The sequence below is a fragment of the Geospiza fortis genome, unplaced genomic scaffold (assembly GCF_000277835.1).
Source record: "Geospiza fortis unplaced genomic scaffold, GeoFor_1.0 scaffold55, whole genome shotgun sequence".
Taxonomy (NCBI): domain Eukaryota; kingdom Metazoa; phylum Chordata; class Aves; order Passeriformes; family Thraupidae; genus Geospiza; species Geospiza fortis.
Window position 1 is genome coordinate 5,693,199 of NW_005054308.1, and position 15,959 is coordinate 5,709,157.

The following is a 15,959-nucleotide window of genomic DNA, read 5'->3' on the forward strand; positions in this document are numbered from 1 at the left end:
ATAGGCTGGATCAAGGTATTTAAAAGATACAGATGTGGCATTTGGGGACATGGTTTAGTGGTGGGCTTGGCGGTGCTGGGTTAAGGATTTGACTTGATCTTAGAGGCCTTTTGCAACCTAAGTGGTTCTATGATTCTATGAAAAACTTTGGGGATTTCCTTCTGTCTATCCAGAGTAAAAAACAAAACCAAAAAGAGTTTCTGGGATGATGTAGAGTCCATCTTTGAACATATTTATTTCATTAACAAATAAACATGCACTGATTGCCTCTAAGTAACCTAAAAAGTTGTATCATTTATTATCGCGTTGTTAGAGGCTCAAAAGAAAAACCGGAAATGATGCTGAATTATTTAAATCTTCCATGGAGGGAAATGTACAAAAAAGTCCTGTCAACCCTTTTGTTCCAAATATCACTCAACTTCTCCTTCTGTTGCTGTTCTGAAGCAGAAACAGGAACTATTATGGTGCCTTTTGCATCTGGGTCACTGCCCTGCTCACACGGTCCCTGCCCAACAGCATTAAATAGCACTTATGGAATTTTGCTTCAGGAGACAGGCACAAACTTATCAGTTTTACTACTGCTGTTGAGAGATGAGTGAAGAAAACATGTATCATAGCTTGTTCCCTAAATCATGCTCTAACCACATTCCTCCACTTTTGGCAACAACACTCAGCTGACACATGCCGTACGTTACAAGCACACAGCCCTCAAACACAGAAGGTTTGAGGGTTTTTTTCTTCTCATGAGTAAGTCCAACGGGGTTTTCCAGTCTTTCAAAATGCACTTACTGCTCTATTGATTTGTTTCCATATTTCTTTCAGAATTTCACAAGGACACACTGAAGAAGAATTCTATTAAATGCACTGAAGCTATCACATTCTTCACTGCTTATTATAAAAGCTGCCTTCTCAGCTGAAGCCTGATGGACAAATAAGAATTAAGAAACTATTTTAATGTACCATCTGGCTGTGTTCCTAAATTCTAAAAGTGCCTATACATAAAAATAAAATTAAATTAAATCCTCTAGTTCCCAGTACATAAAAAAATTAAATATCACAGCAAAATTGCTTCTCCCTGTTCATTTAATTAAATTAGAAAGCATTCACTTTCTACATCTTGATCCGAGAACAACAAAAACAACTGAACACAGAATAGTTTTTAACTTCTGTCAATTACTTGTTCCTTCCTTACTTGTTACCCTCATTTACCCATCTCATTAAGCCAAGCATTAGCATTTGGCTGCGACTCAGGCCTGTGTTTTAACTGACTGTTGTGAAATTACTCACACAGGGCTTGCATAACTTGCACGAAACAGTCAGAGTGAGGACAGTGAGATGTTTTTCCTCTGTCTCCTCATCAGTACAGAAGCTGTGGCAAGAAAGGACATGCTTGCACAGAGCTTCTACATTAAAGAGTGTTATCAATCTTCCATGATCTGAATTTGAACCAAAACTAACCCCCGCCACTGATATGAAAGGAGGCTTCACACATGGCAGAGGGGGAAATGCTGCATTTTCACTTTTATTTGGAAGGAAGAAGCGGTTTAGAGCAGCTTCACTTTTATCAAAAGGAGGGTGGGGTGAAAGTAAAAGACAGAAAAGGTTTACGAATTGTGTTTTGAGACCACAGCATTGCAAATCTCCAGCAATGCCCAGCCTCAAGGCAAAAATCATACTGCAGTGCTCCCAGGGCGACCAGGAGTGTTACAGGAGGAGAAACTGAGAAAATGTTCTTATTTCAAATTAATTCTCAGCTGGAGTCAAGGTAAGTCCATTATAGCAGAATTGACAGCTTGACCCAGCTTTTTCCTGAACAAGTTGATGTCAAATGATTGCTAACAACACTTTTTAGTCACTTCAGTGGCAGTTAAGTCACTTGACTGGCATTGTAACAAGGGCACTGCATGAGATTTCCACTACTTAGCTTGTGTCCCAAATGAATGGAGAATAATAGAGATCTGCAAAGACAAAATCATTCAAAGAAAATAAAGCACCTTGTAAAATTTACAAAATGCTCTTAGACTTGAGTACTAACACAGAAAGCCCAAGAAAAATGAAATTCTCACAGAGTAAGATTTCATAATTAAAGTTTTTTTTTTATTTCTTCACTTTTTCTTTAATACAAAGCTTTGGCATCAGCAAATTTTATGAAAAAATAGAATGTACTAAATAATTGCTTGTGCTGCATGATCGATAAATGATGCATAAAAATAGGTGTCTCTCTCCAAGGCAATCGGCTGGAAAGCGTTTCTTCAATAGCATTCTGCTCTGCAGGGCAGAAAAAAAGGAACAAAATATTTATGTTAAAGTTTATACTGCCAATACTTAAAAAAAAAAAAAACCCTCATGTAAAAGTAAGTTAGTGAAAAATGACTAATTATACAAAGCCAGAGCATTAAGAGATGTCTGTATCTGTCACATAATTCCTACAGGACAGCCAGAGGTCTGAGCACTTCTGAGCTTTTGAGGACACTCCATCTGCTACTGAAAACTTTCTCTAAGTGGTGCTATCCAACATTTGGGCTTTTTGGGCTTAAACCCACACTTACACAGTAATTTCTGACTGTTCCCTAGGAAGCAAGGCAGACTGTGCTGCTTCTGTTCCTTTCAAACACTGCCTAAAACTTTTTATTCTGATGCTGTAAGGGTATTTTGAGACCAAGAGAAAGCAGCTGGTTCCTTATTTTATCACTTAGACAATGTTTACTTTTAACATAACTATTTAAAAATGCACGTGTGTATATTTATACATACACACAAACATACATATACACCTAAAACAAACAAACATACAGCTAAATATGTATATACTCACAACTCCAGAACTAATGCTCTTAGTAACTATGTTTAAGCTGTGGGAAGGACACAGTAAAGAAAAGGTACAGGATATGTTTTTAGGTGACTTTTAAAGCAGAATATCCGGTCTTTCACTTGCATCAGCGTATAATATGGCCTCATTCTTGCTACTGTTGTTTTTCAATAAGAAAACCCCCTCACACTCATCTTGAAACACTACCATAAGAAAGGCAGGATATGCCAGCATTGCTTTTTACATGGAGAACAGCATAAAAAGCACGTATGCTGCTTAATAGAAAAAGCAATGAGAAGGAGTTGCCATATATCTGGCATCCTATTCAACATAGGAAATTCTTTGTCTGGCACTGGGAAGGTGTCAGTGAAACAATAAATCCTAGCATTAGTGTCATTTTAAAGAGGCTAAAATGAGTAATCGAATCCAGCAGCACTTGTGAAGCCTGCTCAGATCCCAAAGGATTCAGATGAAGAGCTGCCGAGGTTAAAGGCCACAGCCAAGAACCTCAGTTACACAAATAAGTGATTTTTGAAGCTCTGGTTGCTGGGTTGTGAGTTTTCTCAAGTCTGTCTCAAGCACACACTTGATGTGCTTGCATTTCAATTCCTGTCACTGAGAACAGGCGCTCTCCTTGTACCAGCACACCCTTTGTTTGTTCTGAGGGAACACGACTGTGAAAACACTTTGCTGGAGGCCCAAAGTCCCTGCCAATGTGCAGCACCTTGTCCTTGCAGTAAAAACAGTCCCAGATCCCACTGAGCAACAAAAAGAAGAGTTGTGAGGAAAGGCAGAAATGCAGCTGCTATCAGTGCCCACATCTGGATGAGACTTCATGGGCTCCAGCTCCTCCTCCTTCCCAAGGATGTGCAAGTGCCCAGCAATGCAGACATTCCTGTTCTGCAGCTCATCTTGCCCCATGCTGTCCCAAACGGCTTTTCCAGGCAGATTGAAGATTAACTATGTTCAGCTGCAGCTCTGTCACCAAGCTGCTGATTGATGGCTGCAATTTCAAGATCTTGACAAGTGGAAAAAAAAATCACTAGACTTGATGGGGCTTTTTGAAGTTCTAAAGTTTTCTTCATGAAGCCCTTTTGGAATCAGCATATGAAAAGAGGAGGAAGATTTGCAAATTAGTGGTAATCAAAAACCCCTGATGACCAATATTATGGACCCTCCTGAAAATCATTAGCTTGAGATTGCCTAAAATTTTATACTGGAGACTATTAGACATGTTTCCATCTTACTGAGGACACCTTATATTTTCCAAATAGAAAAAGGAAAAAAAATTCCAAGCCCCTCCTCTTATCTCAAAGAAAAAAAAAACCAAAGAAAATGTTTATAAAGCTGCATTTCCCAGCTGCATTTCTTTGGATCTCACCCCACTTCTGGCAGAGAGATCAGCACTTTAATCCACTTCCACACAGTGGAAACTCAGCTGTGTCAAGATGTTCAGAGACAAAGAAAGATGTTGACACTTTGCCTTCCCAAATAAAAAATTAAATTAAGATTAAACATATATTCTGAGCCCAGATATTCTGTACACCTACATGAAAATACCTAGATGTACCTGGTTAACAGATCTGCAAAATAGATTTATATGTGGCCACACACAGAATTATAAAAAAAAGACTGAAAGTCATCTGCTAGGGTAATTTCTTGTCCAGCCTGCCTGAAGGGAGGCTGGGGATTTTCAGGTTGAAAATGTGCAAACTAGGAATACAGGAATTTTTTTTTAATATGAAAGTAGACTATAAAATTGTGAGGTGAAAACAATAAAAGGTAACTGCTGGTAGTAAGTTTTGGCTCTGGCAGGTACATTTTGAATATAGGAATTTAATGGTAGAAATCTAATGTTTACCTAGAACATTGATCAAAAACTGACCATAAATATTCCCTGTTTTCCCCTTTTCATGTCTCTACTTAGCAAAGAGATTTCCTCAGACAACCCAGCTAAATATAAATTAAGAGGGACTTTACATGTTACCCTGAAACCTGCTGTTAACAGAGACACTCGTGTTTGAGAAAAGCAGGAAGTGAATTTGATTCCTTGAACACTCCATATTCCCCCTTCTACTGGTATTTATTCCTAATGTTGTCCATGACACACACCCACCAGAAATGCACAGAAACATCTGAGTATTTACTTACTCATTAGCATTCAAGCTAGCTGTGGCTTTGATGATCATGTAGCAGAGTGTAAGGGCACTGAGGAGGCCAAAACTGGCAATAATAAACCATTCTTCTGTTGACAAAGGAAAGGGAGGAAATCACTCGTGGGAGAAAGCGATGCCAATATTTCCCTCAAACACCACTGGCGGAAGGCAAGAGGCTTCTAAGCCATGACTGGCCCCAGGAGGTGAAGCAGAAGGAGGTTAAGCCACAGAGTTACTGACGGGAGAAGGCTAGCAAAGAAGAAGTGGAGAGAGGTGCAGAAAAAAAGCATGGCACAAACAGTATTTCCTGCCTGAGCCCAAGGGTTAGTGATAAAGAAGTTACTTAACAATGTAAAGTGAAATGCAGGTTCAAGGGGAAGTGTAATGAGAACTCTGTCCACCCCCAAGTCAGAAAGACGACTGTCAGGTTGGGTTAGGTTTGGTGAGATGCAGTGTTTCACACAAGCACACCCCAAGTACTGTCACACTTCAACTGTGTCTTTGCCCCCTCCCTCCTGAATTTATGTTATAGTGTTATTTAAAACCCAACAAAAATCAGGATAGATTGCCCAACATAAAACATAACTACAGTTTTCTACTTAATAGACAGATATACCCACAGAAAAATAATTTCAATACTAGGGTAGACACATACACATATTAAATAAAAAGTAATAGAAAGAAGTCTATTAAAGAATGTTCACTATTCAAAATTCTCCCCAGGATCAACCTGGCATACGGTAACAGTTCAGAATACAAACACTTCTTCTTGAACAGCTTTTGGTTTAACTCTGATGCACCAAAAAATGCATGTGTCATCCATAAATACAAACATTTCAAGAGCCCTTTCTAAAGCTTTACTTTATAAACATTGTCAGAATGAACTGTTGGTAGTTATTTCTTGTTTTACCCTGGCATCCCATCTGCGCACAAGCAGCACTACAGCTGGGAACAGACAGTAAAAAACACCTTCTGAAAAGGCAATTAGTAAAAAGTGAAAACTACAGTTTTCCCACCCATGACAAGGAAGCAGCACAGCAACAGATCTGCTCTTCTTCGACATAACTGAGTGCAAGGTGAACACCGGATGGCAAAGTGACTTACTGGCTTTGTGGAGAATCCAGATTTTGTATGTATCCAGATTTTCCCATCTCAGATCAGGACATTTCTAGATATGGACTGCGTTTTTTATGATGTGAATTTTTTTTTAATGAGACATTTACTTAGCTACAGCATCTAATGAAACACTCTTATGAACTGCATTGGCTTCTCTGTCTTGTACACATGTATCAGTAGCAACCAGTGTCACTAAGTTTAAAATCTAGATCACAGATGCACATAAACAAAATACAAGCAGAAAATTAGACTATTGTACTGCATGGATTCAATTTTTCAATTCAGCCAGAAAAACAACCATTCATGCATCAAGTTGAGACTGTACAGCATATGGAAAACCAATGCAATTCCACCCAATCTGTGTGGAATTTATTATAGTGATATTGTACATTAAAAACCCTAGGCAAATTCCAGTAAGTGGAAATTTTCCATGCTACTCTTATAGATAAGAGCTTTCAAGCAGTGCAGGAACAGTTTTCTGATGTTATAAAACACTTGGACAATACTCAAATGTTGGCACATCAAATGCTTCCTTAGGTCACAAATTTTGTAAGAAAAAACACCTGCTAAGTGACGTCAGAATTCCAGTAGCAATGTTCTCAGGGGAAAAAATGTCTGCAGAAATAGCTATCAGCTAAAATATTTATATTTAATAAATTATTGCATGTAAAGTATTCTGAAGGGATAAATAACAGTTTTGGCAATCCAGCTTCTTGTGCTGGTTACCGAATTCAGGAAGGTTATTTTGGTGCCATTTCAGTTCATCCAGGGTCCTTTGTACGTGCATCTAAATGGATATACCATTAATAATGGAAGTGTTGGCACTGTCATACCCAGAGTTATTGGTTCCAATAAGGAGCATATGCCTCTTGCAGAGACACTGAGGTCACCTTTGTCCCTGCAGGGACATCCATCACCAGGGCCCTGCAGCACAGAGGGACACACACACACACACCCACACCACGGAAGCTGTAGACGGTGCCGGGAGCTGAAGGACACTTACTTGTCACTGCAATGTTGATCTCTCCTGACCTTGGTGTCAGCTCCCCGTCCTGTGGCAGCTGTGACATGCCCGAGGTGCGCAGGGGCTCCAAGCTGAGGGAGCTGTCGGTGCCGAAGTCGCCGAGCGCCGAGCGCCTGCTCACCGGCTGCCCCCGCGTCAGCCTCTCCATGTCAAAGGCGACGTTATCTGTGCACGGCACGTTAGGCTGGGAAAAACACAGCTCCACGTTACAGCGGGGAATGTTCTACCTGCAGCACTCACACACGTTGGATGGAACCACACACTCACACACTTTGTTCAGCTGCTCTGGCTGGGCTGAGGTCACAGGTGAGAAACACATGAATGAAGAACTTCTACCTTGTGACATTCACATGCTCTGAAATAATTCCTTCGCCCAGGATTTTTCTCCTGGGAAGCTGAGAAGCCTCAGAGAAAAGGAAAACAATTCTTATCTCATTTCCTTCTCCTCTGTTTTGCTCATGTGGAATGTGTTTGGTTATTGTTTACCCACAGGCAATTTTTTCATTGGATTCTGGTGTGAGTGGTTTTGACTCATTGGCCAATCAGTGCCACGCTGTGTCAAGACTCTGGAAGGAATCACGAGTTTTCATTATTATTTTTTTAGCATTTAGTAAGTAGCTTTTCTGTATTCTTTAGTATAGTTTAGTATAGTATTCTTCAATATAATATAGTATTATAAAGTAATAAATTAGCCCTCTGAGAACATGGAGTCAGATTCATCATTCCTGCCTTCCTCAGGGCATTCCCAGCAAATACAATACTACCTCTTAAAGAGGAGAAGGAAGAAGCAGAAAAAAGGACTGAGATACAAGGAAGGGACTCAAATACACCTATATCATAGCCTATGCTTGTATGGTTTACCACAATCATGACAAACTCTGAATTTTGTATCCTCTTCTAAAAACCCAGGGATGTTATTAACAGGTCATCCACAAAATATCTGCTACTATTTCTTTGGAAATGTGCAAACTTGCGACTGACACAGCTAAAAATGGAGGCCTGATTATTCTCACTGTCTTGAATCAAAAGCCACTTTAGACAGTCTCTCCATATGGTCTTCTCTTACTTTGAAAAGAGCATCACTCCCACTTTGTAATTTTTTCTTCATACAGGAAAGATTAAAAATATCTGCTTTGAGGTTTCACTGCTATCCCTTTGTGAACTGGTCAATGAAAGACGTCCTCAGGGATCCCTTAAGACATGAGCTGCTTGAGGAAAACTCACTGGCCTTGGCCAGGGCGGGGCTTTTAATGTGCAAATTTAAGTCTGCCTACAGGAAGCCAGAAGAACAAGAGCTTCAGAGAGTAAATATAACAAGAAAAGCTGAAAGGACTTGAGAAAAAGGAAGATTACAGAGAATCTAACATACTTCCGATAGATACTTGTCATAAATGCAAATATAACAATATATTCTCAACTACCAACCAGGGAAAGAAGGAAGAACAACAAATCAGCACCAAAGAAATCCGTAAAAACCCCCAAATATTTTCTGAGTAAGGGTACTGGAACACCCTTCCCCCTCTCTCCCCTACAATTATTCTTTCTATTTTGGGTCTCAGACATGGGAGGAAGAGGAAGAGCTCACAACCAAGCAACTTACCACAATTCCCAGTGCCTTCAGAATGTTCAGTTTGCACATTGGACATGTACAGTGCTCACTGAGCCATGGATCCACACAGACTTTGTGAAACACGTGCCTAGAAGAACAGAGAAGGCACATACATAATTTGCAAACAATTCTATTTAATACAATGAAAACTACTCAAACTTTTGGATAGTTGGCTTTTTTTTTCATATTTTAAAATACATGCAATTCTTAGAACTGCCAGTATTCTGTGCTAATTGCAGTAATTAAAAAATAAATTAAAAATATTGCTTGTTGTTGTCTCTCTTTACTAATAGTTCAATTAGGAGGAAATATTTGATTTTCTTTCCCCCTTCATCCCTCTCCCCCTTTTATTGTGGATATGAGTAGTGGATGTAAGGTAGAAGAACCAAGGTAATGCCATTTCCACCATAACCTTGTCTACAGTCATGTCTCAGTTTTGATGCAGAATCTTGAGCATAAACTTGGTAGGAAGAGCACAGACCCATCAGCTGTCAATTTTGTTCACAAGTCAGTGGAACCAACCCAAACACACTCCTGTTTGACTTTGAAAAGGCTTTTATAATTATCACATTCAAGCAGAAAGAAGGCTTTCCGTGCCATCCATATTTCTTGATATCAAGAAGGAAAACATGCCCATCACCGTACAGTTGTCATAAAAATAAAAGGAAAGGCAAACTGGGCTTTCAGAGATGGAAAGGCAAATTGGGCTCCTACTTGCAAAGCAGGGAACTCTGCAATAGGCAACAGTCTGAATTGCCTCCTACATTGCATTCAAAATCTTAGTCACATACATGGATATAAATGTGAATGTTGGGATTGATACAAACCAGTATAACAAGGAATGACTATGCAAAGACCAAAACAAGGTGTATAAATTAAAGGAAGCAAAGAAAATGCCCTCTTAGCTTTTCAAAATGCAAAGAACTTTTCAGAGCATATTCATGGTAGGAATGGGTATCACAAGACTGTCTACCCAATACAGCTTTAGCAAATACTCATAATTACACAGTCTGAGTAACTGCCTATGTTAATTCCTATGATAAGAGCCCTGATCCTTCATTTCCAGTGGTGCTGACTGCAGAGCAAGAAGCCAGTAAGAGCAGGCACACCCAAACACGACAGACTGGTGATCATGACAAAGATCAGCAATTACAAGGGCTGCTTAGTCAGCCAAGAGCTGTGCTCTGGAGCCAGCAGGGAAAGGGCAGGGGCAGAACAAGCAGGTCTTGGCATCTATTTGAGGCATCAGCAGGGTCTGGAAGAGGTGGCCATGTGTGCCCCAAGGCAGCACAAAGCTGAGATACTCTCTCTGTCCCCTCCTTGCTCAGGTTACACTTATCCTCTGTGCCTGAGAAAGCTCATCATGGAATCTGGGAGTTCTCTGCTCCCTATCCCTTGGGATTTTAAAATCAGAGACCAAATAAGGCATGTTACCAGATAATTCTCTCTCAAATCTCTGGAAAGCAACCTGAAAGACCTTCTGAAACTGTTAAACATGGCAAAAGACAGTATATAATTATATAACAGTCTATGTCTACTCAGGCTGATGGAGGGACTAAAGAATATCAACATAATGAAGTTCTAAGCAGCTACAGCTGTATGTCCTACCTGTACTAACTAAAGATGCAGAATTAGGGTGTAAAATAGTTAACAGAAGATGGAAAGGCAGCAAAATAATTTTGGTTATCTCTATCCCAGATAATGCAGGAATAGAAACTTAAAGGACCTCAGTTAGTCACTTGGCTGGCCTGTGTCCTCTAGGAAGCTGGCAATCAGAAAAATCAGGGTATGTACAGGGCCTTCTGTTTAAATCATCACCCAAAATAGACTCACTTCTATTATCATTAAGTCTTAATGCATTCCCTTTATTACTCACAAAACTACAGGAAACAATGTTTAGAAACTCTGGGTGATACATAATGGTTTCAAATATTCTGAAACATACAGAGATATTATTTTTCTAAGTTAGGTCAATTATTACTTTTATTTACTTATGTTTGAAGTCTCTGGAGTCTGTTTTTTAAAGTAGAACAAACCTGAAAATCTAGTATTTTGGGCAAGAGCAGACATCAAGACTCCACAGAAATATGAAAACAGCTTTATTACATCATTATTGGCTAATCAGTGCTGTAGAAGCACTCAGATCAAGTGAAGCAGGCGACTGATATAGATGCCAACATGTATCCACTAAATATTATGAGTTATTTTAAAAAGTCATTAGCACTTTGATATATTTATATACGCAGCACAATTGTTTTTATGACCTCCTAATTCTTTGCTTTTAGTTCCTAAATCTTCAAGGATGTTTATTAATGTGTTTCAAAGAAGCGCAGTTCTCCGAAAGGTTATTGATTTAGAAAGCATGGCTCTGCCTACTACTTACAGTTTCTCTACCTCTTAAAAAGTTTGCTGATAGCATCTTTGTGGCTCAGTCTCTGTCTGGATTTCTCTGTTTGCAAGAGTTAAAAAGCCGGTATACAGCAATGACGACAGCAAACAAGAATTATTTCAAAACCTCATCCTGACAAAGTAAGCCCGTGCAATTTCTGCTCTCACAAACCTCCTCCATCTTCCTACTTCTGTAATTGGTATTCCAAGACCATAAACGTGATGAGTTCCCAGCCAGCTGCTCTTGGTCACGACAGCTGCTGACGTTCCCCAGGAGCTGCACGCTGGGAGTCAGGTGTGACAATGCCTGGGGCTGGAGGATGGGAATCAGGGGTGACACTGCCTGGGGAGCCACACACTGGGAGCCAGGGGTGACACTGCCTGGGGCTGGTGGATGGGAGTCAGGTGTGACCCAGCCTGGGTCTGGAGGAAGCAGGGCTGGCAGCCAGGCTGGCAGCACTGACGGAGTCTCCCATGCAGGCACAGCTCCAGGCAGGTGACCTGCAGGTATTTTTCCACTCTGTCAGCACACCCAATCCAGCTGCCCTCCAGCTGGTAATAAACACCATAACACTGACTCTTGTACAACACAGCTTCTTTGCAGCATTTCACAGGGGAGAAAGTGACTTAGGAATCTTTTGGTGGTGTAAGGCCTCCAAATTCACACATCACAAAAGGAGAAGGGCTGAACGATTTACAAGTTCTGTTTCCCTAGAGCTCACTGTCCTTCCCTGCTCTCAGTGCAGCATCCCACCAAAATGACCTCTGCTGCTGCAAAGCAGGTTCTTTGGCTACTGCTGGAGGCAGCTGCTCTCCTGGCCCTGGGGTTCAAGGCACTGCAGGAAGCAGAGAGGATGCCATCAAGGCACTGCAGGAAGCAGAGAGGATGCCATCAAGGCACTGCAGGAAGCAGAGAGGATGCTATGTTAATTTGCAGCAGCACAGAATCAAACATGAAAATCTGAAAACCCAGTTCAGTCGCTTTTGTCACTTTCTTCCTTCTTGCCCAGGACAGGAATTAAAACTTTGGCTCAAAAGCCATTTATTTTATAGTATTTGCTACTCTTTTAATTATTTTCCTATCTTGTTAATTCCTTCCTTCCTTCCTTGGCCATCTTTCTGCCCTTTCCCACGTCATTTTCTGTTCTTCTCTAACCTGTCACTTTGCTCTCCCCTTCCCTTATCTCTCACTAATCCTTCACACTACCCACTCCTGATCACTTTTCACCTAGTGCCTGTTCAGCCCCTAGGTGCAACAGTGTGATGGTAGAATAAAGTTATCTGAATAAGGAAAATTGTCCATGAGGTTTGTCTTTTGCTAGGATCCCTCTCACATTTGCTTCCTCTACTCACTTTTCACTTACATAATGACATTCACAAAAGACATATTCCTCAAGCTTGGAAGCCTAAAACTTATGGCTGCTTGTCCCTCTGTGCACTAAAGCTATAGGCATGATCACAGGCTGCTGGTACTGAACATGTCTCTCTGAAGCAAAAATGAACTACTGCAAACAATGCAGTTGAATTTCTACCATTTCACTTTAGTTTATTTTTAAATTTGCCACAATTTCCCACATGCCACAAACCTTTACATCACTAATGTGGTGTTTCACTACCGAATTTTAGGTGCAACTTGCTCAGCTGCTGGTAGATTTTGCCTGCTGTGTGTCTGCCCAGGCCAGATTCCTCTGCTGAAGCACAGTGTGACAGACCATACTTAACTGCAGAGAACAACTGTGCTACTAAAGAGAAAGGCTACTTTTAAATTGATGAAAGCAGCAAAGATATCACATGTCAGTGATTCCTACTGTCTAATGATTACAACAGGCACAGTGAGAACTTCTAGCCTTTTATTTGCTTCCTCTTGGTCAAGTAATTTTCTCCATGGTTTCCTTGCAATTTATTTTATCATCTGGCCTAGAAACTCTCTTGTAGGCTTTTATTGTCTGTGTGCTGGTTTTTTTCTTCTGGTTTTGTTTGTGTTTTTTTTTTACTAACATTGCACACTGAACTAAAATGGAAGGTTGAAATATGAAGAAGCAGAAAGGAGTTAAACCTCCATAACAAGATTTGAGGAGAAGCATCTCAGTTACTGAAGACTGAAAATTCTCACATGGAATCTGAAATTTATTGGCCCATCTTTGAAGGTACTAGTTGGCTTTTCATCTACAAATATAAAAATGTCTTGTGGAAAGCATCCATCTCACTGTGTCTAGCCTAAATGGTTTTGCACTTAAATTAAAAGCTGGGCTGCAGCAAATGAAAAGTGAGATGTAAAAAAGAAGTAGAAAGCGAACATAAAAGTTGTCATACAGCCTTTGGCAGCAATGTAATCTGAGCCTTTGCTGACCTTACCTTCTTGTGAAAAACAGAACAGAAAATCATCTACACAAGAGCCTTGATCTCACCTTTACATGGGAAACTGCACTGGGGCAGGTTGTGCTGAGGTGGCAGCCAGGTGCACCTGCATGCTGCTCCCTGAGCAGCTCCATGTACCCCTGAGAGCCCAAAGCTTCCTGGCTGCAGGACTGCTGCTCAACAAAGGTGTCTGAAGAAAAAGGACTTTTCCTTTTTTTTTTTTTAATTAAAAAAATAAATCTATGATCACCTTGTTCAAATGGTCTGTATTGTATCTGTGGATATCAGCAACATACCCACTGCTTGCAGTTGTTTAACTAAGAAGTTGGCTTTTAATCCCAACTCTGCCTTGTGCTCAGTGGGAACAGCTGTTTTCCTACCAGGGAAGAGTCATTCCCTCTTCAATGGCAAGGGCCTCCTCCTGCCCTTTGTTCAGCACCAAGAGAAAGGTACAGAAGAGTGGGACTTGTAACCTTTCATTCCATGTCCTTGAGCCTCACAGTAGAACTACACAAGAGAAGATTTCTTAAGAGGCAGTTTACAAAACAATCATCTGAGTGGTCCAAAACTGGTGGGTAGTTTCCAGAAGTTCCTCCTCTAATTTCTGAATAACCTTCTGCATAACATATCAAAAGAACAGGGCTTAATTCACCTATACAAGCTTCACTTGAGATTGCAATAAATGATGTAACTCTGAAATATTTACTTTACACTTGGGAGTACATTTTTTAGGGCAAGAGGACATCAACTTTGAGTAAAAATGACTGAATTGTAAAAAAGAAATGCACATACATCCACATGACCAAAGGCTCCCAAATCTTTCCAATCTAAGCTCTTCTATTCCTAAATATTTTAATGAGAGTTTCTAAATAATCAGTTGTAGGGCATTTTAGCTAAACAACACTGAGAATCTAAAACAGGTCATTGTTTCCTGCTGTCCAAGAGGTAAGGAACACAGAGAACAGTAAATTGAATTAGATTTTTGGCTACAGAAGTATAATGCACACATATTTTGATCAGTAAGATAGAATATAATACTGTTTTCCTTTTATGATTATGGAAATACCCTGCACATTATAAGATATTCAAACTATTCAGAACAGCCTGCAGGAGGATTTAGAAGACCAATAATGAGCTCTTATGTGCTGCTGCTGCCTGACCAGAGATCAACTCCAACACATGACTTTGCTGCTTCTAGAGTATCATGCAGAACCATTTATGTACCAAGCACAAGCCAAGTTATTGGATCTTGCTGCATATATACAACCTAATTTACACATGGGTTTTGTGCCTGGAGATGAGGAGAAAGCTTTGCATTTCAGAACACAAGGGAAAGATGTCCTTGGTAATGCTTAATGCTAACAAAATGTATGATTCATCAAAATCAACCACCAGGTGGAAAAGTATTTAAAAGCATCTCTCAAGAGAAAATGTCCCAAAACAACTCAAGAATGGAATTGGAATGGAAGCAAACTAAAAACCTGTAAATGTCAACACAATGCTATAAAAGGGGAAGAAGTTGTTACATTTTAAGCAGTAATGCAGAATCACCAGCAAGTACAAATCTTCACACACAAGCCAAGATCACACTGCATTGAAGAGACCAAAGATAGATGACAGCACAGTGGCTGACTAACGTCAGGAGGTATGAAGGTTGCAAAGACTGCATTTCCACTCCCTACAGTTTCAAAAACCAGCAGCCAGTTGTTGCACATCTACAGTGCAGAATGCTGCAGCTGTACCTGGCTCATTATACTGAAGTTTTCTGAGTCTGCCCATCACTTGGTCCTTAAACCTGCATCCCTCCACCTCATTTCAATCTCAATAGCTCCATTGCCAATATCTTTAATATAATTCTGTTTAATCTCCATTGTCCTAACAGGGCCAGCACCCACCTTCACACCTTCTGGCACCATAGTCCAAAATAAAGTGTCTGTAATTAGGACTGGAAACATCCAACAAATGCATTTGTGAATTACAATGCACCCATTACATGAAATGAAGCAAAAGAGAACAGTTTCCAAACAAAGCAACTTTATTCTCTTACTTGCATGGCAAAATGCGAACAACATCATTCTGCTTGTAACTCTCAATGCAGACAGCACAATGATCAAAGTCTGGGTCTGTTTCCTAAAATGAATAGAATGAGAATTCAAGTCAAGAGTTGAGGCTATGACAAATGTCAAAGTAGTTGTGACTGGTACGTGAACAGCACTGTGCCAAGTGGCTGTTATTAAACCATAAACCAAATGACTGGATAATTAAATTCCAACATGACTTAAGCAAGAAAAGCATCTCATACATGCAAAACTGCCCTTTCTTGGAGCTGGTAAATCATCATTTCATACATAAGCTAAGGCCTAAGATGATTCTAATGTTCTGTGAAATCATAAAATATAGTGGAGGCTTTCCTAGATTTCCTTTTTGTCCATCCAGTTTAGAGCTAACATTTCTATTTTATCCAGGGTTTTTTTTTGTTTGTTTGTTTTGGCAGAATAA

General features: G+C 40.1%; 1 protein-coding gene across 1 annotated transcript in view; it reads right to left on the minus strand.

Annotated features, from left to right (window-relative positions):
* Positions 1 to 15,959, minus strand: part of RNF130 (ring finger protein 130) — a 56,182-nt gene that overhangs the window by 10,637 nt on the left and 29,586 nt on the right. The window contains exons 7-9 of the mRNA XM_031055194.1: positions 15,508 to 15,590; positions 8,706 to 8,802; positions 7,085 to 7,289 (exon numbers count right to left, since the gene is read on the minus strand). Coding sequence (XP_030911054.1) covers positions 7,085 to 7,289; positions 8,706 to 8,802; positions 15,508 to 15,590 — 385 coding nt within the window. The remainder of the gene's footprint in view (positions 1 to 7,084; positions 7,290 to 8,705; positions 8,803 to 15,507; positions 15,591 to 15,959) is intronic.